This window comes from Megalopta genalis, chromosome 3 (genome assembly GCF_051020955.1).
Source record: "Megalopta genalis isolate 19385.01 chromosome 3, iyMegGena1_principal, whole genome shotgun sequence".
Lineage (NCBI taxonomy): Eukaryota > Metazoa > Arthropoda > Insecta > Hymenoptera > Halictidae > Megalopta > Megalopta genalis.
The window spans coordinates 29,853,308-29,880,775 of record NC_135015.1 but is presented as its reverse complement, the minus strand read 5'-3'; the positions used below and the strand labels follow the sequence as shown (position 1 = coordinate 29,880,775).

Below are 27,468 nucleotides of genomic sequence, written 5' to 3'. Positions count from 1 at the left end.
TCGAAATGTTTCCTGGAACATGTTTGCGCGGGATATATTTTTTGAAATAGAAAAGAAGTAGATGCACTTTCTAATTTAGTTACTTCGACGTGATCGTAAAGTTATAAATTAAATGTAATATCGAGGACATTTTGGACCGTCGCGAAATTATTTAGTTTTATTTTAAATAACCTGTGGAACTAAAACGAATTCTGCTAAATTTTCAACTCAATCGATACAAATTAATAAGAACTTCGTAATTACGGTAAATAAATTCACGCTGCTATGTTAGTGCCATGGTTTTTACTCAATTGCCATTGCCCCTATAATTTCAAATTAATCAATTGATCAAATTAATCAATTAATCTTATCTGCCTAGCTGAATTTAAGTAAATAATAATAGGGTGTTTCGCTGCTCCAACTAGCTTTTTATCAATTTGTCATGGGATTCTGTTGGAAGACTTTATCGCAACTGGGATTTCGAAATGTTTCCTGGAACATGTTTGCGCGGGATATATTTTTTGAAATAGAAAAGAAGTAGATGCACTTTCTAATTTAATTACTTCGACGTGATCGTGAAGTTATAAATTAAATGTAATATCGAGGACATTTTGGACCGTCGCGAAATTATTTAGTTTTATTTTAAATAACCTGTGGAACTAAAACGAATTCTGCTAAATTTTCAACTCAATCGATACAAATTAATAAGAACTTCGTAATTACGGTAAATAAATTCACGCTGCTATGTTAGTGCCATGGTTTTTACTCAATTGCCATTGCCCCTATAATTTCAAATTAATCAATTGATCAAATTAATCAATTAATCTTATCTGCCTAGCTGAATTTAAGTAAATAATAATAGGGTGTTTCGCTGCTCCAACTAGCTTTTTATCAATTTGTCATGGGATTCTGTTGGAAGACTTTATCGCAACTGGGATTTCGAAATGTTTCCTGGAACATGTTTGCGCGGGATATATTTTTTGAAATAGAAAAGAAGTAGATGCACTTTCTAATTTAATTACTTCGACGTGATCGTGAAGTTATAAATTAAATGTAATATCGAGGACATTTTGGACCGTCGCGAAATTATTTAGTTTTATTTTAAATAACCTGTGGAACTAAAACGAATTCTGCTAAATTTTCAACTCAATCGATACAAATTAATAAGAACTTCGTAATTACGGTAAATAAATTCACGCTGCTATGTTAGTGCCATGGTCTTTACTCAATTGCCATTGCCCCCGTCTTAAAAAACGTCCCGAATTGGACCTCATTTTCACGTCTCAAATATGTCTTCAATGCATTTTTTTATGTCTCCGATGTTTTTTTAAATAAATCGGTCAAGTACTTTTGAATACAACTTTTTGATATGAACGAGTGAACCAGGATATGAAAATGATGATGTGAATTTTTTACCGCTTTTTATATTAATTGGTATCCCAAGAGCGTACCGACGAGCATTTAGCACAATAGCAATTACCAATAAATTCGAGTCCTGTGCTTTTCTCTGGAAATCGCGCGAGCGACGGCGGATAACGTAGTGGGCCAGATATGTGACCTATTTATTCCTACAGTATTGTTCTCCTACGGCGTGCTTTCAGCTTCTTTAGAATTCTACTGAATGGAACTATACATAGAAGTAATTTGTTCTCCCTTTCTTGACCTTTTCGGTATAGCCATGAAATTTCACGTTTTTTGCGCCGAAACAATTCATTTCAAATGTGCACTGTAAATATATATAAAATATTGTATGAATAAATAAATAAAATATATATATATATATAAGAGTCGAGTAAAAACAGCTCGGCACGGAACGCGTCAACAAATTGAACATTAACCCCTTGACACAAGATTTTCTTCGCAGTTGCTGTGATTAGAAATTTTTCGATCGCAATAATTTCTTAGAAGGGAAAGAAAGTTATTTCGTGCGTATCGTGTGCCTAAATTTACTTGAATGCTTAAATATCGATGACAAGGGACTAGAATTTTATTCCAATTTTAAAGTACAGAACACGACAACTCGATAAGTTATTATTGGAACTTTTCATGACGAGTCGGACTCGTCGAAGTACCTCGACGGGGTTAAATATCTCAAAAACTATAAGCCGTCTGACCCTAAAACCGGATATCATTGGATTCAGCTTTTACAAGTTCTGTCACTTTGCACGATCTCGTCAAAAAGTGAGCGTCGCGCTTGTAATCATTCCCTTGTAATACCTATCCAATATCTTCTTTCAAACCCAGAAATCATCTTTCAGCCCGAAAAAGTCAGACACCCTCGCCAGACACCCGAAGACCGTCGAAGGGCAGGATCATCGCCATCGATGATTATCAAAGCAAAGGTTTCGCAAACTTTCACACGTCGGAGACAATGAAATCGACGCAGCAGCTGCAATTATTGCCGACGATGTCATGGATGCCGTATCAAGTCTGCTTCTACGGGCCGCCAGCGAACGGTGGGCCTGGGAAACAGTTCCCACCAACTCAGATGATGTACCCACCGACGCCCCCAACTGCTCCATATTCGATGCCAGTGATCCAGCAACGAATGGGACCACAGAATTCTGGCCAGGCGCCGAATTTCGTGCAAGTGCACGCGCAATCGGTGCAATTTATGCAGCCTGGCGCTGGGAATCAGAGAGTGGGGCCGACTGGGCCTGCGGGGCCCAATTTCCCGATGTTCCCAGGCCAGATGCAGCCCAGTGCTACAGCCAGAGGAAACGAGAAAGCTCCTTATTACTGTACTTACATTCCTGCGCCGACTTTCCAGTTCCCTGCCATTCCTGGTGTCTCGGAGTATCAGAGGTCTTCCGATGGTTTCAAGGAGGATAGGATGGAAGGGGATAGTGTGGAGAATGAGATTGACCCTCGCAAGTCATCGATGCGTGGTGAGGATTTTTTCTTTTTTGTACTGGAGGCTGTAAAGGTGAAGAGAGCTATCGGTAGTTTTTGATAGTTTACGAAAACTATCTTCCGATAGTACTATCTTTAGAAATACAGTAAATCCTCCCTAATTGGCCTGCGGCTTGTAATCAAAAGTGGACAATTTGGGAAGAGGAGATACGATTATTCGAGTCTTGCGTCTCGTTTTTATAGTATTTGACAATCGGTAGCTGTAATAACGAAACGCAAGGCTCGAATAAGTAGCAAATTGTCCATTTTTGTGCGCAATCTGAGTGCGAATTAGAGAGAAATTACAATATTTCTATAAGAAAGAATTATACAGTAAATTTTCCCTAATTGTCCCTCAGCTTGTGCAAAAAAGAAATGGACAACTTTGTTTAGTTCTTCAGCACAGTGTGATACTTCGACAACCTAGAAAGATTTAATTCCAAAATTTATGAATATTATATTTTATGTTTCTACATTGAAAAACATAATTTTTGTATTTTGTTCATCTTTATTTGCAGTGCGCTCTTTTAAAGTTTTTAACAAGTTCAAGGCAAAAAGACATGAAACCATTGTCAGAAATTGAAAAAATTAATTTCCGCATTCTATTGGACTTAGGAAGTTAAAATTTCGATTGTATTGTGAAAATTGCTGGTCAAATTTTATTTGAGAAAATCAATATTTTTAATTCGATCATGTACTTTTTCAATATAAGTAAAATTATTGTGAGGGCACAGTAAATGAGGGGGTTCAGTGATTGATACACTTACCCTATAATATAAAGTTTCGAAGACACAACAATTTGATGATACCAAAGAGTTTGAATAATATAAAAGCTATATGTTATATTTTTTTTACAGTATAATAAAAATATAATAATAAAGTGCGATATAATACAAGTACAATAATAAAATACAATACAACAAAAATACAACAATCGAGTACAATGTAGTAAAAATTGCAATTGTCTTTACAAATTACGACAACAATCACTGGTTTCTATTTTAAAAAATAGGGGTGCCAACATTTTTTGTCTTCAGCCTTGATCACCTGTCGAATACTATTAATTCAGCTTTGCTAAATATTATCTTCGACTCTATTTTTCTCAAAAGTTCAAAAAAGGGTTTAAGTCATTTCCATTGAATTATAAATGGTAGAAGTATTTAAATAAATATATTATGAAACTGATATAAAATTATCTAACTATTCTAAGAAATAAGTTCATTTAAATTACCTTCCAATATATTTTCTACTCCAATCGAAACTATCGATAGTGAAAAAAAAGTCGATAGCTTTCGATTGCAAAAACTATAATACCATCGATAGTTCTCTATCTTTATCTTGCAAATTAAAAATTTTGGAGATTGGCATTGGAATTGTTTGAAAATTTTGATTATGTGGTGGCAGATCACAAGACAATTTGTCCATTTAATACTTTACGATGCAACGACGGGAAGAGATGCATTTTGAGATCAGAATGGTGCGACGGACAAGTGGACTGCAACGATGCAAGCGACGAGACATCCTGCTCTTGCAGGGATCGGATTTCGAAGGAGAGATTATGCGATGGGTACTTCGATTGTCCGCATGGAGAGGACGAATTGGGATGCTTGGGTAAATCTGCAGAATTTAATTTATTCTAATTTATTCATGTTAATTATTCCAATTTATGCAAATTAGAATTTTTATACTCGATCTTGTGAACACTAAAATAAGAATTGGTGAACTTTTAAGATGCAAAAGTATGGAACCTGTGGAATTGAATTATATAAATATAGAACTCGATGCTTTCGGAATCAAAAATTGTTTAAAATAGTCTAGAAATAATATTAAATATTCTAGCTAGAGTAATTTTACTATAGCTTGAACAGTGGCTTTGAACGAGGTATAGAATTCTGCCTCATCGACTGAGTAGCGGGTAACAACTTCAATCGCGAGCAACTATAATGTAAAATAAGGCCATATTAAATAATTCAATAATCAGATCTGTGATGCAAAAAGTCACAAACAAGAAAAAATGGAAACTAAATTTTTGTATAGATTCAATGTGATCAAGTTTTACGTGGTTTGTGCAAGATGGCACTAGGTACTACATTTTGCGTTGACGTCGTGAACTTCTTTATCCACACTGAACACTTACTTTGCCAATTAAGTCTACAAATAAACATCCTCACGAGATTGCCAATAAATGTTAGCTAGAGTTGAAGAAAATGAAAATAGATTATCTTGCGCGTTGAGATATTTGAATAGCTACACTGTCCAACAAATTTTAACTTTCCTTAGATTTTCTAATCTTTCCTCTATTTATCCAGACCAACCGGACCTCCTTAACGCCTTTATTTTTTACCTAATATCTTATTTTTGTTCAGAATACAACAGCTTTACAAATATTAAAATTTTTTTGAAAGCTTAGAGTGATAGAACAATTTCTTTCGTGAGCAATCAGTCTGAATTTAAATACTTAACGTTTTTCTTTTTCACGTAGTATCTTATTTTTCATCAAAATTGGTCGTCTTTACAAAAATTCGAATTTTTCGAAAACTGAGGACGATAAAGCGATTTCGTTTTCGGATTCGTATTTGAATTATTGGAATTATAGAAAAATGAGCTATATAATGGAGAGCTATTATATATAAATATAAAATAATAATTATAATATATAAAATACCAGAGAGAATATTCCAAATTCTGCTTGCTTATTTTCATTGATTTGTGTATTTGTTTCTCAGGTTGCTCGAAAACATTGTTCAGTTGCAACGACTGGCGATCACGATTCAGTCGTGATAATTGCGTTCCTCTTTCTCAGCGCTGCGACGGTATTAAACAATGCCCGAATGGAAAGGACGAAGTGGACTGTAACATACTCACACCCTCATTCACAGAAGGAAAAAGCGTAAATAGCAATTCATAAATTACTTTACGAATAATTTCTGATTGCTGTTAATTCAATATTAAATTATCAGCTGTTCACAATTGGGTATACCGAAGGATATCTCCATAAGAACTACATGGGCCAGTGGTACCCTGTCTGCTCACCGACGGATTTGTGGACGAAGGATGCTTGCAATTCTGAGATCGGATCGGAACTAGAGTATGTTCAGTCACAGATATCAGAGATCAAACAATTTTAATCTTCACTTTTCTGAACCTAGGACTTTCTAATTAAATTCGTTCTTGTAATCAATCTTCTAAAATTTGCCTCCTTTTATAATTATTTTTATATAGGTTATTATATAGGTTATATGTGTTAAGGTTATTTATATTATCATTACATTATATTTATATTATTTATATATATTAATATATATATATATATATTATATATATTATCTATATCTATATCTATATCTATATCTATATCTACATATATCAATATTTACATTTATATTATTATTATATCGAGATCTGCCATCTAAGTTACTGGAAGACCGATTCTTCTATTGAAAAATGTTTCGAACAAAAGTTGTAGGGTATACAATGGGGTATATGCTGATATAATTAATTTTGTTCTCTAGTGCCCTTTTATCTAGATTTGAAAGTCACTTTGATTTTTTCAATCATAATGTATAAGATTTGACTCCACTATTGGAGAGCAAAACTAAGTAAAAATCTATAAAGACTCGAGTACGGTAAATAAGAATCGAGTACGGTCGACGCGAGGCGGCCCAGGCAACCAGCGCGCGAAGCCCAGTTCCGCTCATTGGCTCGGTCGCCTCGCGCCAGCCGAGCTCGCCTCTCATTGGTCACTGTTTTTCGTTAATAACTCGTTAACGGTGCCTGGGAGAAAATTTTTGTAAAGGAAAAATTTGCTTCAAATGACCCGAGGAACCCGCCACTTTCGGATTGCGAGACTGTGAATACTATAAATCCATGTTCGATCCGAATCCAAATCCGATGTTCGAAAAGCGCCATAAAATAATAATGAATTTCCATTTCCGTTGCAGCGAAGCGCCAAAGATATATATGCAAACGGTACCAGCGAACGTCTACCAGGGCCTATACATCGCAGAAATGGGCAACGAAACGAAGCTGATTCCATCGTGCTTGAACAGCGCGACGTATGTGCGTTGTCCTCGGTTCCCTTGTGGTACCAGGGTATCCACGACTCAGGATCTACTGCTGCCCGATATCCTGGCAAACGAGCGAACTAGGGAAGAGGATAATGTTGATGACATACTGGGTTCGGCGCGTGTTGTAGGCGGACGAGCGAGCAACCCGGACGCGTGGCCATTTTTGGTGGCCATTTACAAAAATGGTCACTTTTACTGCGGCGGGGTCATTTTGAGCGAACTGTGGGTCCTCACCGCTGCTCATTGCCTCGACGAGTAAGCAATTGAAAAGTCCCATTTTGCTTGAAATTTTCTTCTAAAATGACAGATCATTTCAAACAGCCGCTTTGTGTAAAATTTCGAGCAACGTTCGAAACGCAATACTTTTTTTTTCAGACTGCACTAAATGACAGGAATTTTTTGTTCGGACGATAGAAGGACTGTAGTTTACTGGACGATTTTTCTAAATTTTGCTATTACTTGAAGCGAGGGAAAAGATTTTTTGCCACTTCAAGTGACGAAAACATTTAAAACATTTTTTGTCTGAGCCTGAAACGAAAATTTCGAAAAATTTTGTTCTGTAGATCTCGGTAACGTGTAAGCATTATGAACATTTCATGGTCAAGCTGCAGCCACTGAAAGGTGGTCGCAAGAAACCGATTTTTCATGATCTTTAATTGTTTGTAACTCAAGTAAACATAAATCGATTTCGATGGAATTTTCAATATGCATATAATCAAACAGTGGATCTTTATGCAAATGCATATTTTTGTAGGATATAGGTAAATTGGTGGGAGTTGGAGTAACTTGTTTTGGCATTACAGGATTCTAAAAATATTGTTTTCGTTTTGCATATTTTGCAAATTTTGTTTGACATGTGTTTTACATATTACATATTTTGCATATTTTTTATATAATTCTCGATGTACATAAAACTATAAACAACAATTGTGTGATACGATTTTCTCACAAGGCAGTATGTAATTGAAAATGAAAGGACTACCATTGCATGAATCAGTAAAAATTAGTTCGCCACAATAATCAAGAACTATACTTATAATTGATGACAATTAGTGACTATAGAAAGCGAGCCGCAAGGCTCGAATAATCGTACCTCCTCTTCCCGAATTGTCCATTTTTGCTGTACAATCTCTGCGTCAATTAGGGAATTTACTGTATCTGTCACAATTGTTGTACAGTAATGTCTCTCTAATTGTCGCCCAAATTGTGCAAAAGAATGGACAATTTGGAAAGAGGAGAATCGATTATCCGAGTGTTGCAGCTCGTTTTTATAATTGTTGACGATCGGTAACTATAAAAATTAACTGCAAGGCCCGAATAATCGCCTCTACTCCCAAATTGTCCATTTTTGCTGTAGAAACTCTGCGTCAATTAGGGAGAATTTACTGTATCTGTCACAATTGATGTATTAGAAAATTATGAATTTCCTAATACATAATTATGAAATTATGAACATTTACGAAATGCAGGTATACTGGGCATTATTTCGAGATCCAAGCAGGCTTGCTGCGTCAATTCTCGTTCTCCCCAATGGCACAGACGAGGAAAGCAAGATACACCATTATTCACCCACACTTTATCAAGCAGGATTTGAACAACGATATTGCAATGATCAAGCTGGACGATCCTCTGAGATTCAACCGATGGGTACGACCTGTCTGTTTGCCGGACGTGGACCTTTTGGGTGCTATGTGGAGGCAGAAACCGGATGTGAACACTACCTGCATTGCGATCGGTTGGGGAGCTATCAAGGAAAATGGACCGGATCGTGAGATTATTTTTTATTTACTAGTGAATATCGCTATGGAAACTATTGGGTTTGGCAACTTAGTAATTGCCGACTTGTTCAATGAAATAAAAAATTTTTGTTTACTTGGAATGAAGTTCAATCTGTAATGTATTTTCCATTTTGTTCGATGACCTTTTGCCATCTCTCTGACAACTTGAAAATTCCACGAAAATTCCACGATAGGGAGAAAAAAACATCAATGAAATTTAATCTAACTTGTTATATTGTCATAAATCTAACTTTTATTTATTCTGTGCCACACAGATTTTTGCGAAAAATTCAAACTGATATTTATATTTTTATAAACGCAACTCAAATTTAACAAAATAATCAACTATTTGCCGAGAGACAACAATAAGAGTGGACACGTAATAAATTACATTGTACAAATTGGGTCAGATAGATTCTGCAGGGTGTCCCAAAAGTTACATGGTGTCCATGTCGACACCTTTTTAAACTTTGACATTAATTTCTAGTTACTTAGGACCGAAAACAATTAATAAATTGTATGCCACTATACTCGGAAAACTTTTCTCTACCTTTTCAGACCGACTAGAACTTTCTAACGTTTTTATTCTTCATGCAATACCTCATTTTTGTCGAAAATTTTGGCTTTCTACAAAAGTTCGTTTTTTCTTTCAAAAACTGAGGGTGGTGGAGCATTTCGGTTTTCGGATTCTTGTTCGAGGAGTGAAGCTCTACAAGAATTTCATAGCGGCTGTAGGAAATCAAATATCGTGTCGGACAGTGTTATCTGTCCGACCGTAATCTCTTCCGGTGTTTCTGTTCTGGATTGAGCCCATCTGTTCGGCTGCAGTAGCGGTAGGGAACTCTTGGAACAGAAGTCACGCGTTCTCTTCCAGGTAGCCCGGCGTTATCCCGTCGCGCCGGTTCTTATTGCTTCCTGGTGTCGCGTGTCAATTCGCGTGCCAGTTCGTTTCTCACGTCGTCTATCCACGAACGGACATTCCTATCTTATCATTAGTATCGTGTTCGGCTGTGAACCCTGCACAATTGTGATTATTTTACTTTTTATGAAATCTTATTGTAATATTTAGAATATTTTTATTATTGTTTGTGGCGCTAATTTGGAATTTAATGGACAGGGCTGCCAGAACCACGAGACGTGACAAAGCTCAACTATATTTTCTTAGATGAAATCACATATATGTTTTTATGTATCAATTCATGCAGCTCGTTTTTTCCCGTACAAAAGTACTGAGCCACTCGTCGTGACAAATTATTGGCTTAAATTATATGTTAGTTTCAGTATTTGATAATAACAGTAGTACTTTGTTGATGTATTATGACTAGACCGCGGATCTTTATACAATATAAGAACTGTCTGCATCTGTTGTAACAAAAATACGAGCAACTTAAAAGTTGCATTATTTCATTAATAATTTTGGAAGGCCGAAAGTAACGTAGCGACATTATTAAATGTTTTTAATGTTTCAATTGTTTGTCGTTTGATATACTCATTTTTATTATAAATGCATGAAATCCGTAGTCTAATTACGATGCATAGTCCTCGCGGGACAAGAAGGCACCTTTGGGCTTGCATTCCCCCTCTTACTAGCTGTCCCACTGCTAGTGGAGGGGGGGCTGGTAAGAGAGGGAATGTAAATCCGAAGATGCCTTCTTGTCGCGCGAGGACTATACCTTCCCGAAATTACTTTTTGTAGTGCCCACAGTATTCGCATTTAATAATTGACATTAATTAATATTGATATTTTAATAATGAGATGTGAAGAGAAATGCACGTCCGATTACCTGAAGATCAAACTAATATTTGGAAAAACACGATAGGAAGAAAATGCACCCTGTTGGCTTACTTCCATATCGAAATTCAAATAATTTCTAAATCAATAATTTCTCATAATAGATGGTTTATAGTACTTTTGCGTGGAAAATAACGAGCTGCATCGATCGGTACATAAAAAGGTATGCGATTTCATTTGAGAAAATAAGGACGTCCTTGGTGTGTCCTCTGCACGTCCGAAAAACTTGCCTATATCGGATTATGTGCCCCCCTCCCCCGAACCATCAAACTTTTCTCTGCAACATTATTTCATATCATCAATAATTTCGGCGACATTCAGCTAGATTGAATTAAATGGGACACTTCGAATGATAATTTAACCATCGAATGATTTATAATAATTTTACTGAACAGTCCTATCCAGGATTTTTAGACGATGAATGATTCCTAATGTAAGTTTGTCGATGATCTTCAAAATTTAAATCGAACAATTTTTCTTCTAAAGGGTCAAACGACACCTCGAAAGTTGTAATCGAGAATGATTTTCCATGTACAATCAATTTACAACTTTGTTTTTGTAATGATTATAATATTAATATGTTAAAAGCGGGCATGCACATAACACCGGTGAAATTAGTATTAAATGACATGAGTACTTTTGATTTATAGCGGATCAATTGAGGGAAGTTGAGGTGCCAATACTGAAGAACTGCAAGTATGAAATTGACCAGCATGAAAATGTGATTTGTGCTGGTTATCCTGAGGGAGGCCGTGATGCCTGTCAAGGGGACAGTGGAGGTCCCTTGATGTGCAAGTAAGAATTAATAATCTATTTCTAAAAGTTGTTTTATATTTGCTCAGCTAGCACAAATATGACTTACGGACGTCTTAAAGGCGTTTCGAATGTCCTACAAACGTCCTATAAACGTCCTACAAACGTCTTCAGAACGTTTCACGTTTCAAAACTGGGTTAATAAGAGGGGGAATGTGTACATAAATATGCCTTCTCGTCACGCGAGGACTATACTATATAAGACAGAAAATATCCAAAAGCTGTGAAAAACATTTTCTAATAGATTTATATGCCCAACTTTTCGGGCTTTTGCAATAAGGCTTTATATCAGATGTTTTCTCCGTGTGACTTGCAGAGTGACAAAAATTAATTTCGAGTGTTCGTTCTTTGAAGGAAGTTAATTCCAGTACTGCCTAGTACTGCTAGGCATTTTTGTACGAAACTGCTCTGCTACTGCGTGGCGTCAATAATTATGAAGCTCACTTTAACTACTCCGGTAGCACCTAGTAACAGCTAATTCGTTTTGCATGTTAAAGTCCATACTTTACCCTACATAATGACACCAATTGAATTACTGAATTTTACTAAATACGTCGTCAAAAGTGACGATGGAAATAAAAATATTAAATGATGGTATACAAATCAACAAAAATGATTGCCATAAAAATGAAATTTTGCACGATTAAAATACATGTCTGTTATTATTGAATTTTACTAAATGCGTCTTAAAAAATAACTATGAAAATAAAAATATTAAATGATGATATACAAATCAACAAAAATAATTGTTATAAGAATGAAATTTTGCACGATTAAAATACACGACTATTATACTTATTCTCGTCAGCAATTAGTTCACTTAACGAAACAACAGCATTCTAAATAATAATGTTATATTTCAGCCAGTTTTTGAGATGGGCTTCTTCCTAGCTGTGTCAGTAATTAATGAAAATGAAAAAAGAATGATATTCCGTTGTGAGCCAAATGTTCAATTAATTATCTGTATAGTCTTCTTTTTTATTTTGAGGGCACTTATGAACCGTGACCTTTTCAAAGAAATCTAGTTTATATCGTAAGACCTAAAATGGATATAAAATATTCGTCGCGCGTTATCTGGGTACATTTATATAAAAATTCGTATTAACAATTATTATTCTGCCTAACAAAATATGAAACCTAAGTCACAATGTTTTAGTCTAATATTCAGATTAAACGTGCAAAAAATTCTCTTTTCTCTGCGTATAGTAATTTTCACATTAAATAATTTTTCAGAAATCCGTACTCAGAATCGCAGTGGTATGTCGCAGGCATAATCAGTCACGGTGAAGGCTGTGCACGTCCATTTGAACCGGGTGTTTACACCAGAGTCAGCTACTTCCGGGAATGGATCCGAGAGATTTCCAGTGAGTCAACCAGTTCTTCAATTGAAAAGTAACCAGACGAAAATATGAAGCGGAAACGCGTGTCACATTTACTTTATTTAATCACGATATATCGTTATTGATATTTTGATATCGTTATTGTTCCATTGTAATTCTTTTTTGAAACCAAAGAGTATGGTAAAAGTACCTAAAGTGAGGGTTCCAATTGTCGAGATTGTCCGGCATTCCGTCACTTTCATTTCATTTAACGATAACCACGATAACACGACAAAGAATTGGGAACAACACAATTTTCGTATAACAAGAGATCGGGGCTATATGGTGGGTGTAACATCAATTCCCAACCAATATCCATCAATTTTTGCCGAGTGGACAAAAACGTGTGCGGCCTAGCATTTTCCTGGTGGAAAATGACACCTTTACGATTGACCAATTCTGGTCGCTTTTCTTTGACCGCTGCATTCAATTTGTCCAGTTGCTAACATTCGCGGATAATAAAAAATAACATAATAATAATAATAATAATAATAATAATAATAATAATAATAATAATAATAATAATAATAATTTTGTAATATAACATTTACGGATATCATAAAAATGGGAGTGAGAGACATCTATAACTAAAATCGGCAATTACTTAGTTGCCAACCCAATACTACCTTAGCTACAGGAATGATCGTTTTGTTTCCATTTCAGACGACGAAGGCCTGCCGCCTCTTAGGCGATCGCCTCTAACAAAGTGTCCAGGGTTCAGCTGTAAGGGGGGTCTAGGGAGATGTTTGCCAATAGAAATGCGTTGCAACGGTATGGTGGATTGTTTAGACGGCGAGGACGAACTCCACTGTCTCAAGACACAGAATTATCCGCCGAAAAGAAAGATGAACGATCCTGGCAGAGTTATGGAAAATGTGAAGCCTCTGGAAAACACTTCTACCACCTCTGAGAGCACTCTAACCAACGGTGAGGGAACTGATGCAAAATTTATCGGCACGTTCGCTACTTAAAATGATCAGTTTTGTTCACGCTCCATGCTGTCAACTGTCATCATCGTAATTCTGTCTTGCAACAGGACCTGATAAGATTCCAAAATCGGCGCACACGGAACAAATTGTATACAATTGTTTTTAACATATTCGTGAGATTCTTCCAATTCAAATGAGACCAAACACGATATGCTTTAGACCGTATTTATACATTTTACAGTTACATCGTAAATTGATTTTATTTTATGTAATCAGAAATATCTGTCCAAACTATATCATGTTTGGTCTCATTTTAATCAGAAAATTATCAGGAATATGTTTAAAAAAGATTCGGTCTTTAAATGTTAAAATTGAAGAAGTTATGTTCTTGTATTGTCAGTTGTGAGCAACACAATACACTTTATGGCTTCTACACAGGCATTAATCGAATGATTATTAATGTAAATAATGTCTGTCGTGATTTTCAAGATAAAAATCTATTATAATTGATAATATTAACACCGTCTAAAAAATGAATTTCAAATAAAAATTAATTGTCACATATATATATATATATATATATATATATATATATATATATATATATATATATATATATATATAATGAAATCTGAGTTTAAATATAAACACGAAATTTAAACTCAGATTTCATTAAATTTACAATAATAATAATATAAAACAATATAAAATAATATAAAATAATATAAAATAACATACAAATAAATTTCACCAAATTTATAGTAAAAATCTGTTACGGATTTTATTGATTTTGATTATATTAAATTTCGTATTTATATTTAAACTCAGATGTCATTAAATTTACAATAATAATAATATAAAACAATACAAAATAATACAAAATAATATAAAATAATATAAAATAATATAAAAGTAAATTTCACCAAATTTATAGTAAAAATATGTTACAATTGATAATATTAATCGATCTATTTAGGCAGTCCTATCACTCCATTAAGCATTCGTTACATCAAATATCTTTGTAATTTCTCATCAATCATTATTCTATACCGTCCTGTGTTAAGCTGCTATGTTTACATACCTCGATTTAATACAATTTCATACAGTCCTGCTAATGCGTTTTCCCGCAAATAAATAAATAATTAAATAAACAAGTAAATTAATTTCTGTTCTAGATTCTCAAGTTACCGGCGCGATCAGCGAATCGACATCCATCGACGTCGAACAGATAACGACAAGGACATCAACAGCTATCGTCTCTGAACCGTCAGCGTCGACGACAGAATATTTTAATTATATCAGCACCGAGGCGTCGACAATACTACCAAAACCTCCAATTGTTTTTATGTGCTCCAAGTAACAATCGCTTTGAAATAATTGAGTTCAAAGGATCTTTTCATTAAACTTCTAATGCTGCGTTTCCATTTGTGGATTATTAGGATGTTGCAAACCATTCCTATGAGCAAAAGATGCGACAAAGTTGTGGACTGTGAAGACGGTACAGACGAGCTGAATTGCACCTGCAGGGATTTCTTGTTCAACGTGAAACCGACCTCCGTGTGCGACGGATACATCGATTGCGACGATGAAACCGATGAGAAGAATTGTGGTAAGGTGAAACAATAGAATTTAGTGATTCACAACTTCCAATTAAATTGAACTGTGAAAGTGCATCAATTTCCTCGTTGCATTAATTTGTTACGGACGAATTAATCGATTTGCTGTTGCGACCTCTTTGAAAAGTGTGTACCTAAACTGTGTCACAAAGGAAAGAATTATTTGAACACGCTATATATGGACTTTGAAAATAATGTTATTTCCAGTAAATGAGAGGTTCTTGAGGTCATTTTTAGTAACTTTTTCCTTTTCGCAAATGCAATGCGCGGCTTTGTTTACGAGTTATTAACGAAAAGTACTGACCAATGAGAAGCGAGCTCGGTTGGAGCAATGCGGTCGAGCCAACAAACGGACGAAGCTTAGCTCCGTTCATCAGATGATCTCGTATCTCATTGGTCACTGATTTTCGGTTGATAACTCGTATACAAAGCCGCGACTGTGCATTCTCGCTACGGAAAAAGTTACTTCAAATGGCCTCAGGCACCACCAATTTACGGATTGCAAGACATTTTTGGGACACCCTGTATAACCCGATCTAATTGCACGATTCACTCTGTACACAGTTCTTTTATAATAATTATTTACATTCCTTTATTTGTTCGTTTTATTTCGTCCTGGTCTCCAAATATTCGAAGCATCTTAAAATGGATGAATGTGTTTTAATTTTAACTAAAATTGCAATTTAAACAGCAAATTGTAATTACTTTGTACGTATGACGAGTATACTCGTCATAGCAGAAAATATTGCCATTACTCCATGACGAGTATACTCGCTACAGCAGGAAATACTGCCATTTCTTCATGACGAGGATACTCGTCATATCAGGAAATACTGTCATTTCTTCATGACGAGTATACTCGTCATAGCAGAAAATATTGCCTTTTCTTCGCGACGAGTATACTCCTTATAGCAGAAAATATTTCTTCATGACGAGAATACTCGTCATATCAGGAAATACTGTAATTTCTTAATGACGAGTATACTCGTCATACCAGAGAAATTACTGCCTTTTCTTCATGACGAGTGTACTCGTCATATCAGGAAATACTGTAATTTCTTCATGACGAGTATACTCGTCATACCAGAGAAATTACTGCCTTTTCTTCATGACGAGTGTACTCGTCATAACAGGAAATACTGCCATTTCTTCATGACGAGTGTACTCGTCATATCAGGAAATACTGTCATTTCTTAATGACGAGTATACTCGTCATAGCAGAAAATATTGCCTTTTCTTCGCGACGAGTATACTTCTTATAGCAGAAAATATTTCTTCATGACGAGAATACTCGCCATAGCAGGAAATACTGTCTTTTCTTCATGACGAATATACTCGTGATAGCAAGAAATGTTGCCATGTCTTCATGACGTGTGTACTCGTCATAGCAGGAAATACTACCATTTCTTCATGACGAGTATACTCGTCATAGCAAAAAATATTGCCATTTCTTCGTGACGAGTATTCTCGTCAAAAAAAGCTGATTAATTTGCGGAAGCGATACACGGATGGGAGCTAAATCATTTTCAAATAAGACCGATCGTTGATAAACACTTATATTCCATAGAGATTTGCGCGAAAGACGAATTCTACTGCAGAGAAACCAAAACCTGCATCAGCTCTGCTAAACACTGCGACGGAGTGTCCGATTGTGGATTCACGGAGGACGAGAGATACTGCTGTAAGTAATAATTACACATTGGATGTTTATGCATATGCATATTTTTATAGAACACAGATGGAGCAATAGGACCTGGATAGAAATATGTTTTATATGAATAGAGAATTCTAAAAATATATTTTTTATTTTCTATTTTTTGGATAATGCATATGTTTTTATGCATTTTTATTTTCTATTTTTTGGATAATGCATATGTTTTTATGCATATTTTCGTTTCCGAAAAATTTGCAATATTCCGATTTTTTTCGGTTTCTCATTCTTTTGCGACCAATGTTGCAATAAAAATCAAAAGAAATTCTATCATATGCGACATAAGGTCCAAAATATTCCGCATTTTTTGTAAAACTGTAAAAATCATCGGTGGAGAAAAAAATGCGTGAAAAGCGTGCATAAAAAAATTTTATACACATATAAAATTCTATCGTATGCGACATGATATATAATAATAAATAAATAAATAAATATTAATTTATACAAATAAATAAATAAATATATCTATTTATTTATTTACATGTACTTACGAATAAATAACTCGAATTATAATATCCCATAATAACCGCAAAATGTATTGTCAATTTTGCATATTCACATATTTATTGTACATAAACATCCGGCGTCTATTAATAATCATGCATTAAGCATAAAAATTATCTAGACACTAAAGAAAAAATGTCTGTTTGGTTTCGACCTTCTTAGCGCAGATAATGTTCAATTTGCATAAATATCCATGAATCAGGTGTTAAACTAATTACAGAAATGCGTGAAACCTGTTTCGTTCTCTTCACAGTCACATTGTCTAATGGACAGCACGTGCATTTGGACGCGGCCGAGCGGCCATCTTTGAGGAGGCAAGGGATTCTAACCCGGTATGTTAATGGGAAATGGAGGCCTACGTGCCACTTTCCTAAAATGCATCAGAATAAATCCACGATCGAGGTCATCGGCCAGAAGATGTGCCATTACTTCGGGTTCGCGTGAGTAATCTTTGTTTCCTCTCTATAATGTGCGCTTCCTTCGGCAACCAGCAATTTTCTGCTGCTGTAGATTAGGTAGTCAACGTATTTATTAACGTGCACAATTTATTTCTATTTTATTTGTATTTATTCCTATCTTTTATTTACTTTATTCATCTAATTTCATCTCGTTCCTATTCGTTCTAATCGATATCATTTTTTTTTTTATTAATTTCACTGATTTATCTGTATTTTATTAACATTTGTTCACTTTACTGACTTCATTTATTTACCCTCATTATATACATATATATATATATATATATATATATATATATATATATATATATATATAATATGTATAATATGATACATATATAATAGAATAAGTAAAAGTTAAGTTCGTAATAATAATATAAATTCGTTTCTCATCGATTCCATTTTTTCCTATATCTGTCCGCTTATTTTTGTCGTCGACTGTACATATTCAATTAAACACATTCGAAATGCATTTGAAATATATTTTTGGGAACGTCATTGCGAAAATTGAAATTTCCATTTTTCCTATCTCTTGTTTGAATACTTATCGACGAAAAATTGCGGAAATGTCGATACGTAAGAAATGATGAGTGACGTCAGAAGTTGTCTGCCTCGTTCAGTTATCTGGAGTCATCGGAGCCAGTCAGCGTGAGGGATTCCGAGCTGGAAACGATACGCTGGAGCAAGAAGAACCCTGCTTTCCAAGCGAGTCTATCAGCGGCCTCTCTGAGCGACGGGGACAAAACCTGTCCCGGGATTAAAATCCGCTGCAGACCGGTTCTGAACTCCAGCGAGAACGCGCACCTGATCGTCGATGCGGGAACCGGAAGTCGTGACTACCTGTGGCCGTGGATCGCCGCCATCTTTGTCGACGGAAGCTACCGTTGCTCAGCTACCTTATTGGACGAGAACTGGCTGTTATCCGCCTCGAAATGCGCCGAAAACGTCAGGCAAGTGGAACCGTTTTCAAGAAATCATGAACCGAGATCGAGGATAACCCAGATCAAAAATTTCGTACCATTTATGGCGCGGCGACGCTGCGAACGTGTTCCTCGACGTGCGCCGTTTGTCAACAAGTATTGTAATTAGGCTACGGATTTTGGAACGGTTCTCGAAGAATTTCAAATATTTAATGAATTTATGCAATGAATATATTTGAAGGATTTACGCAATAAGGTGTTCAAAGAATTTATGCGATAAATATATTTAAAGGATTAAAAATATTTGAAGAATTTACAGAAAGAAATGTTTCAAGAATTTACGGCAGAAAGATATTTATAGAACTTACAGAAAGAAATATTTTAGGAATTTACAGAAAACGATATTTAGAGGATTTACAGAAAGAAATATTTCAGGAGTTTACAGGAAACGATATTTAGAGAATTTACAGAAAGAAGTATTTCAAGAATGTATAGAAAAAAAATATTTAAAGAACTTACAGAAGGAAATATTTCATGAAAATATTTCACGGGATAAAAATATTCGAAGAATTTACAGAACGAAAATATTTGAAAAAATTAAACGATAACAGCATTTAAAAATTTCAATTAATATTCGAAGAATTTATAGAATAAATTTATTTTGGAAATTCAAACAATATAAATATTTCTAAAATTTTTTGACACGGTTACCTATGTTTTTTTCAACCTGTTACAATTGTTAATAAAAGAAATACGTTTTTCTCTATCTCTTGTATTTTGCAGTTACCGCACAGCATCTTTATTTAGCTTGAAAAAAGCTATGTATATAATATAATTTGTAATATAATATAATATATATAAATAATATATATAATATAATATATAATATAAATATATATATATATATATAATATATAATATATAATATATAATATATAATATATAATATATAATATATAATATATAATATATAATATATAATATATAATATATAATATGTATAGAAGTGAAATTTTCGTCAGAATTATTTTCAACTAACTGACTATACGGTGAAACTGTAGAATCTTGTATTATATTATATTGTTATATTTATTGTTCACGTGAATTTTAGGTTAGATACGAACTACACGACAGCAGTGCTCGGTTATGGCCCATTATTCCGCTACGTGGACGGTCCTCATCAACAGATATCGATTATCGACGAGGTGCAGCACGTGAACGATTCGGTGTCGATCTTACTACATTTGAAACATCCCGTCAATTTCACTCGTTACGTTCGACCACTGTTTCTCGAGAAAACGTAGGTGCACTTTGTTACATTCCTCACCACATTGAACCACGTGATAATTGATTTATTGTTTCGTAGGATATACCTGCCTGGATCGAATGATTTTTGTGTGGCAGTCGGAACAGACGAGAACTACGAGACAAAGTCGATTCGTCTGCGACCGGTGCTGAAGAATTGTCAGAATTGTCAGCGATGCTTCGTTAATGCGTCCATCACCGAATGCTCGGTACTTCGTCGTTTAAATAACTTTTCTCTTAACATTAACCAGTTGGCTGTAGCAATTTATTTAAATAGCGTACGCGTGGCTGTTATAATTAATGAATTGACTGTTTAATTTTTTTTATAACCAATGAAAAATGACTGTTTTATTTTTTTATTTTATTAGTAACATCTATTTGTTTACTTGATTTAATCAGTTGGCCGTTTCCGACGAGTATACTCGTCAAAAAAAAGTTTGCATTATAACGAGTATACAGGGTGTCTCACTCAAGTGTGACACCCTATTATCTTCTTTAATTTTGAAAAAGTAAACATTTTCTATGTGTAATTTGAATGGTATCACGTGGTCAGTATCTCACAGGGGTAGTTTTTTAAAATATTGTTTTTTTCCTAGTTTTTTCAAGGGGTTATTGATATTTTTTAAAAATGACTATGTATATATTTCAATGTCACATCACACAGTTTATAAAAAAAATACATTCGAATATGTGCTGCGGAATGACCTTCACACGACCTTGAATACCGAAGATGAAGGTCAATTTTTAAATATGTCTCGCAAAGCCTGCATTCTGCTTACAACCGAAATTTAAGTTTCACCTTTGTCTTCGGAGTTCACGGTCGTTTGAAGGTCATAACACAGCATATATTTGAACGTATCTTTTTATGAGTTACGTGATGCAACGTGAAAATATATGTAGTCATTAAGAAAAAACATCGACGACTTTGGGAACTATGAAAGAGGACATTTTAAAGAAACAACCCCTATGGAATACTGATCACGTGATACTATTTAAATTACAGATCAAAAATTTTTACTTTCTCAAGATTAAGGAAGATAATAAGAGGTCCCACTTAAGTAAGACACTCGGTATACTGTACACCCTCGAAAACAGCTAACTGATTAACACGTTCGTGGTCCGTAAACATACTAACGAGTTGCAAAACTAGACAGGTGTGATATGCCAACAAAATACAGATGCAATGGCATCTACGTCAAGTGTTGCGCTTCTAATTCACGCAATGTGCTAGCTGACGGAAGTTTTTAAGAAAAGACAATTCAAAATGAAAATAGTCAACAAACCAGTTTGAAATGCATAATAATTTCAAAGTGTGAACGCTGTATGTTAGAATTCAATGCATGATAATGTGGCTTATAAATTAATAAATATAATATAAATATAATATAATATAATATAATAAATATTATATAAATATAATATAGTATAATAAATATTATATAAATATAATATAGTATAATAAATATATTATATAAATATAATATAGTATAATAAATATTATATAAATATAATATAGTATAATAAATATATTATATAAATAAAATATAATATAATAAATATTATATAAATATAATATAATATAATAAATATTATATAAATATAATATAATATAATAAATATTATATAAATACAATATAATATAATATAATAAATATTATATAAATACAATATAATATAATATAATATAAATATTATAGCATTCATGTCATTTTCTATCAGAATGAAAATGAATACTATAGCATTCACATTTGTGAACGTGTTAAACAAGGGGAAGAAAATAGTGCCTCGCTGTCGGCTGGTTACTAAATCGTTCAAAGAGTCCGCAGATTAATCTTTATCAACTTTTTAAGGAAAATGAAAAGTCTGAGTGGAGTGGAACGATATTCTGCCATGGGAAGAAGGGATGGTACCCGGCCGCAGCCTTCGAAGACGAAAATGGCCCCTGCGACTTCCAGGATACGCAAACATTAACGAGCATCGATCACATAAATCTCTACCTGACGGAAGCTTTGGGTAAAATTTCAACGAATAAGAAAGCGATCAATTGAAAATCATTGTATACACTTCTGAATTGTTACATTGTACATACCGAATTCTTAATTGTTACAGATAAGGATAGGTTGTCGATCGAACCATCTTGCGACGGTTTCCGGTGCCACATTGGCCAGTGCATTTCTGGAAGTCGAGTCTGCGATGGCATTCCGGATTGCCGGGATCAAACTGACGAAGATCCAGAATATTGCAGACAAATTCGTGAACATTGTGATAACGATGTACAAGGTTGCAGTAAGTATTACATTTTTCTGGATCAGACGCATTGATCCTTAGCGGATATTCTAGTGCGAGGCGCGTGTGTTTTTAACTTCGTTAGGGAACTTTTAACAAAGGAACTATTGTACCTTTTGCAGTCAAATTGACAAGGATTATTTTACGTGTTTCAACGACGTTTTAAAATTCTTTGGAATAAAGAAAATTTAAATTAGTGGCATCGCATACTCTTAAACATAGTCGCTTTTAAAAAAGGATCGTCTCACGGTGCCCACGATTCCGGCTATTCTGCTTGTCCGAAATAAAAAAAAGTGAAAGTTCCTTAATTAGTGTGAATTCGGCTGTAGCAGATACTAGAACGAAAGAAGAAAGTCGGTAATTAAAAAAGTGGCGATACTTTGAAATTCGATTATCGATTATTGCATGTTTCGTTAAACTTCGGAGGCCTGAAAAATAGAAAGAAATAAAATTTTTAGTCGATTCTAATAGGAGCTGTAATCAGACATGCACTAAACGTGTGCTTAATATTTCGAGTCAATTGGTCAAATAGGTTTTGAGATATCATGGACACCGTTCTGAAAAACATAGTTTCGAGAAAAATGCCTTTAACGCTAGACATACCATCGCCGGTCAAATGACTGGTTTCACATTTTTTATTTCATAATTATTGAAGTCATTAAGCCGCTTCCATAAAAAATGGTTGAATTTAGTTGTTTACTCAGGCAGAAGAGAAGTTTAAATAAATTCTATCCTGTAAATCTTATAAGACAGCACTTGTTAGTCCCTTTTAGATCTCGGTAGGTTTAGTGTTAAAGTTTAGTATATCGATAATGATATAAGATCGTCGCGCGTCCTTCAAACAACCATAACTTCGTTAATTTTAGAAGTTCGCATGTGAGGTCCAAATTGATTTCTCAAAAGTTTACACTAGAATACTCCGTTAATTGAGGACGCGAAGTCTGACAGACTCTGCTGTAATTATTGTTGCTTATTGTTTCTATCATAATTGGATCTAGATGTTATTATTTCGAGTATCGCTCCCTCTCCCTGTCACCCCCAGCACGTGCAATACATGCTAAATTTAGTTTCTATATAGAAAAAAAAATTTATATCATATTCAATTATATAAAAAATATAATTATAATACATGATATAATTAATAATAAATATAATATTATAATTAATTATAATTCAATGTTAATACTAATATAATTATAATAAATATATTTCAGTGATTAGTTGTTACAAATTCGGATGTCCTCAGTTCAGGGTTAAATTAAATACGAAAATTAGGCGACTATACTACATTATTTTAACGAATATATTTCGAACGTTGTTGCAGACTGCTTGAAGTCCGAGCTGCGCTGCAGAAACGGCAAATGCGTTGACAAAAGTGCATTCTGCGATGGAATCAGCGACTGCAACGACGCATCGGACGAGCCCGACATTTGTACCTGCGCGGAGTACCTGAGATTAACGAGACCTGAAAGACTGTGCGACGGCGTTCGCCATTGTCTGGACAAAACCGACGAATCACCGGAAATATGCAACTGCACTGCCAATGCCTTCCAGTGTTTCACGTAAGAAACATTATTTATTATTTATTATTATGATATAATATTATATTATTAATAATAATATTATTAAATTATATATATATAACATAATAATATTACATTATTATATTATTATAATATATTATAATAATTTATATATACAGGGTGTCCCAAAAATGCCTCGCAATCCGAAAGTGGCGGATTCCTCAGGTCATTTGAAGCAACTTTTTCCTTCACAAAAATTTTCTCCGAGGCACCGTTAACGAGTTAACGAAAAGCAGTGACCAATGAGAGGCGAGCTCGGCTGGCGCGAGGCGACCGAGCCAATGAGCGGAACTGGGCTTCGTGCGCTGGTTGGCTGGGTCGCCTCGCGTCAACCGTACTCGATTCTTATTGGTCACTGTTTTTCGTTGATAACTCGTTAACGGTGCCTCGGAGAAAATTTTTGTAAAGGAAGAAGCTGTTTCAAATGATCTGAGGAACCCGCCATTTCCGGGTTGCGAGACATTTTTGGGACACCCTGTATATATATAAATATAATATATATATATATATATATATATAAAATGAATTAGTTATATAAAAAATTATAGTAGGAAGAAAAGAGATTAGTCCGATGCGGATGATAATACGGAACTCTTCCTTTGTAGATCAAGTGGCAGCAACACCTGCATCCCTCAGGACTTCATCTGCGACGGGGATGCAGATTGTATCAACGGCGATGATGAGTCAGAGTGTAGAAGGCTTTCAACTTCGCCAACCAACAGGTGTGTTTATACATTTATACCGTGAATCGTTACAATTACCGGGCACTAGACTATTTGAAAGTATGTTACAAGAGTTCCTAATTGTTCTCTAATTATTTGTTAATCGTTCGATGTTCGGTTCCAGCTCCGATTCTGGCGAAATAATTCATCGAAGTTACGGTCTATGGCACACGGAATGTTTCCCAAAACCAATGACGTCCGACGACAAGGCTAACGAACTATGCCAAAGCTTAGGGTACTCTCGTGGAGCCATCGGAAACGACACCATGATCACAACCGAAAAACCCATGATCCTTGAACCAGACAACTTCTACATGGTGAAACTGAACCATTTCACGTGGATAACACTGAGGGACGACAAACCGATGGCCAGATTGGTCGAAGCTGACCAAAATTGCCATCGCGCGTTCATTACCTGTGCTTAATTTAACTAAATTAATTATAATCGCGAATGAATCTCTAATTTATTTGATCTATCATATTTAGGATAAGTTCAGCACTATTTATTGAACACTAAAATTGTATGGTGGATATAAAATAGAATATAAATATCCCCTGGAAAGCATTTTCGTTCATCTTGGGTCCATTCATAGAATTTTGCCATAGAATTTTATGTCGTTAATCAGCCAGTCTTATGCGTTGCATGAAAACATATGTGTCCTGGATATGACGAACGTTAAACTCTAACACTGAACCATTTCATCACGCTTCGAACCAAGAAACATGTGATCTCTAGATAACATTATTATAAATTCATTGACTGTATAGGGTGGGGCATTTGAAACGAGACACCTGAATAACTCGCTTGTTTTTGAAGATAGAAAAAAAGTGTTAAACGAAAATTATTTGATTTCAAGGTGCACATTGTATGACGTCAATCACTTTTTTATAGGTGGAGGCATAGAGGACATGTGAAGGTCATACTTATTTTTATAAATAATATAAATAAATATATAAATAATATAATAAAATAATATAAATAGAACGACCAAATTTTTCATTCACATTCTGATAAAGCCTTTTAAGACGAATACAATGATCTATAAATGAAGGTCATTCAAGGTCACAACATATGAACTGCAATGAAAAACAAATTTTTCCAGGAGACTTTTCAAATATCTTGAGCATTTGTTGTGCTACGTTGAATCACATTTCACTGGTACCTGTATCTACGGATCCTATTACTAGTTTGTCCTTCGACTTAAGTTATTTGAAAAGTGTTTAGGAAGAATTTTAAAAATTTTAAAAATTTTTAAAAGAATTTTACAAATTATCCATACGTTTTTCATTGCAGTTCATACGTTGTGATCTTGAATGATCTTTATTTATAGGTTATCGCATTCGTCTTGAAAGGCTCTTTCAGAATGTGAACAAAAAATTAGGTCATCCCGATTAAAAAAACAAGTGTGACCTTCACATGTCCTCTACGGCTTCACCTATAAAAAGCTTATTGACATCATATAATGTGCCCCTCGAAATCAAACAATTCTTGTTTGACACGTTTTTTGCAATGATCAAAAACAAGCGAGTTGTTCAGGTATCTAGTTTCAAATGCCCCATCCTGTATAGGTCTATTTACTATGATCGATACTGCTTTGCATTCATGTCAGTTAAATCATTTAATATACACAATATAAGCTTCCAATATACAAAGTCATCGTTGTAACAAGTACATATATAGGTGACATTATTTATTATATCAATACCATGGCATGTGCCAGCAACCTCGAAAACTGCATAAAATTAAAGTACTTTATTTAATCTAATTAACCCAACAAGGACGACGCGAATGTCAAATCGTTAAATATTATCGTTTAATATATTCTTTCATCGTTAATTATTTCTCCCTTTCTTAGCTTTCTATTCTTTACGCACGGCAATGTATCCGGGGAATCTTTACACAATCTGTGCCATTTGTTTCAAGTATTTTATTAAAATATATATTGTATAAAAATTACCCATACGTACGTGAACAGTACGAGAGTTCGTACACTGCACAGATACCGTCCTCGAGGGGCTAAATTTGAAATGTTAAATTGTCTATCATATTATACCTTACATTTTCAAAGATTATTACGTTTTCTCCGAATAAAATTAAAGAGATGTAATACATTAGCGTGACAAAAATGGCAGTCAATGTGTTAATACAGCGTTTAAAAAAAAATCTGAACAGCAGCAAGTGCGCAGTCACGAATAATTCAAATACACGTTGCTTAGTCAAATGTTCGAACGCGCGGTCTACCTTTGCGGTTCTCCATTCCGGAACCAGCAACCCAAACGTTTTGCCATTGCAGCGCCTGCACACGGTGCACGCGGATGACATAACTTGCGCATTGCAACATTGCTCGGTGATATCGAGAAAAATTCGAGCAGCAATAGCCGCGTGCGGCAAGCGCGAGCTTTTTAATCGTTTGAATACAGGGTGTCCCACAATTATTTTAACAGCCGAAAATGAGGGGTAGCTGAGGTCATTTGAAGTAACCTTTTCCTTTGCGAAAATGCAATCCACGGCTTTGTTTACGAGTTATTAACAAAAAAACACTGGCCAATGAGAGGTGACGGTGCGAGAGAGAGGGTCCGCGAGAGAGTCCGCAGCACCAGGCTTTGACAGAAGGTCGGGACGGACTCGAGCCGAGTTCGAAGTATTGAACAAGTCACGAAGCGAGAACTTTCCGGAATTTTTTTACTACATAACAGTGATATTTTTAAGAAAAACGCTGTTCACCTTTACTTT

At 34.8% G+C, this 27,468-nt stretch overlaps 1 protein-coding gene across 1 annotated transcript in view; it reads left to right on the top strand.

Moving 5' to 3' along the window:
* The window catches only part of ndl (serine protease nudel), a 32,450-nt gene extending 5,891 nt beyond the window's left edge, over positions 1-26,559 (top strand). The window contains exons 5-25 of the mRNA XM_033466453.2: positions 2,238-2,867; positions 4,276-4,482; positions 5,598-5,761; positions 5,832-5,959; positions 6,813-7,193; positions 8,408-8,706; positions 11,159-11,303; positions 12,555-12,685; positions 13,364-13,627; positions 14,805-14,985; positions 15,069-15,238; positions 16,813-16,926; positions 17,714-17,900; positions 18,539-18,868; positions 19,950-20,138; positions 20,205-20,352; positions 21,994-22,156; positions 22,253-22,429; positions 23,754-23,991; positions 24,618-24,734; positions 24,859-26,559. Of these exons, the coding sequence (XP_033322344.2) occupies positions 2,238-2,867; positions 4,276-4,482; positions 5,598-5,761; positions 5,832-5,959; positions 6,813-7,193; positions 8,408-8,706; positions 11,159-11,303; positions 12,555-12,685; positions 13,364-13,627; positions 14,805-14,985; positions 15,069-15,238; positions 16,813-16,926; positions 17,714-17,900; positions 18,539-18,868; positions 19,950-20,138; positions 20,205-20,352; positions 21,994-22,156; positions 22,253-22,429; positions 23,754-23,991; positions 24,618-24,734; positions 24,859-25,159 (4,664 nt within the window). The 3' untranslated portion in view covers positions 25,160-26,559. The remainder of the gene's footprint in view (positions 1-2,237; positions 2,868-4,275; positions 4,483-5,597; positions 5,762-5,831; positions 5,960-6,812; positions 7,194-8,407; positions 8,707-11,158; positions 11,304-12,554; positions 12,686-13,363; positions 13,628-14,804; positions 14,986-15,068; positions 15,239-16,812; positions 16,927-17,713; positions 17,901-18,538; positions 18,869-19,949; positions 20,139-20,204; positions 20,353-21,993; positions 22,157-22,252; positions 22,430-23,753; positions 23,992-24,617; positions 24,735-24,858) is intronic.
* Positions 26,560-27,468: the final 909 nt, after the last annotated feature.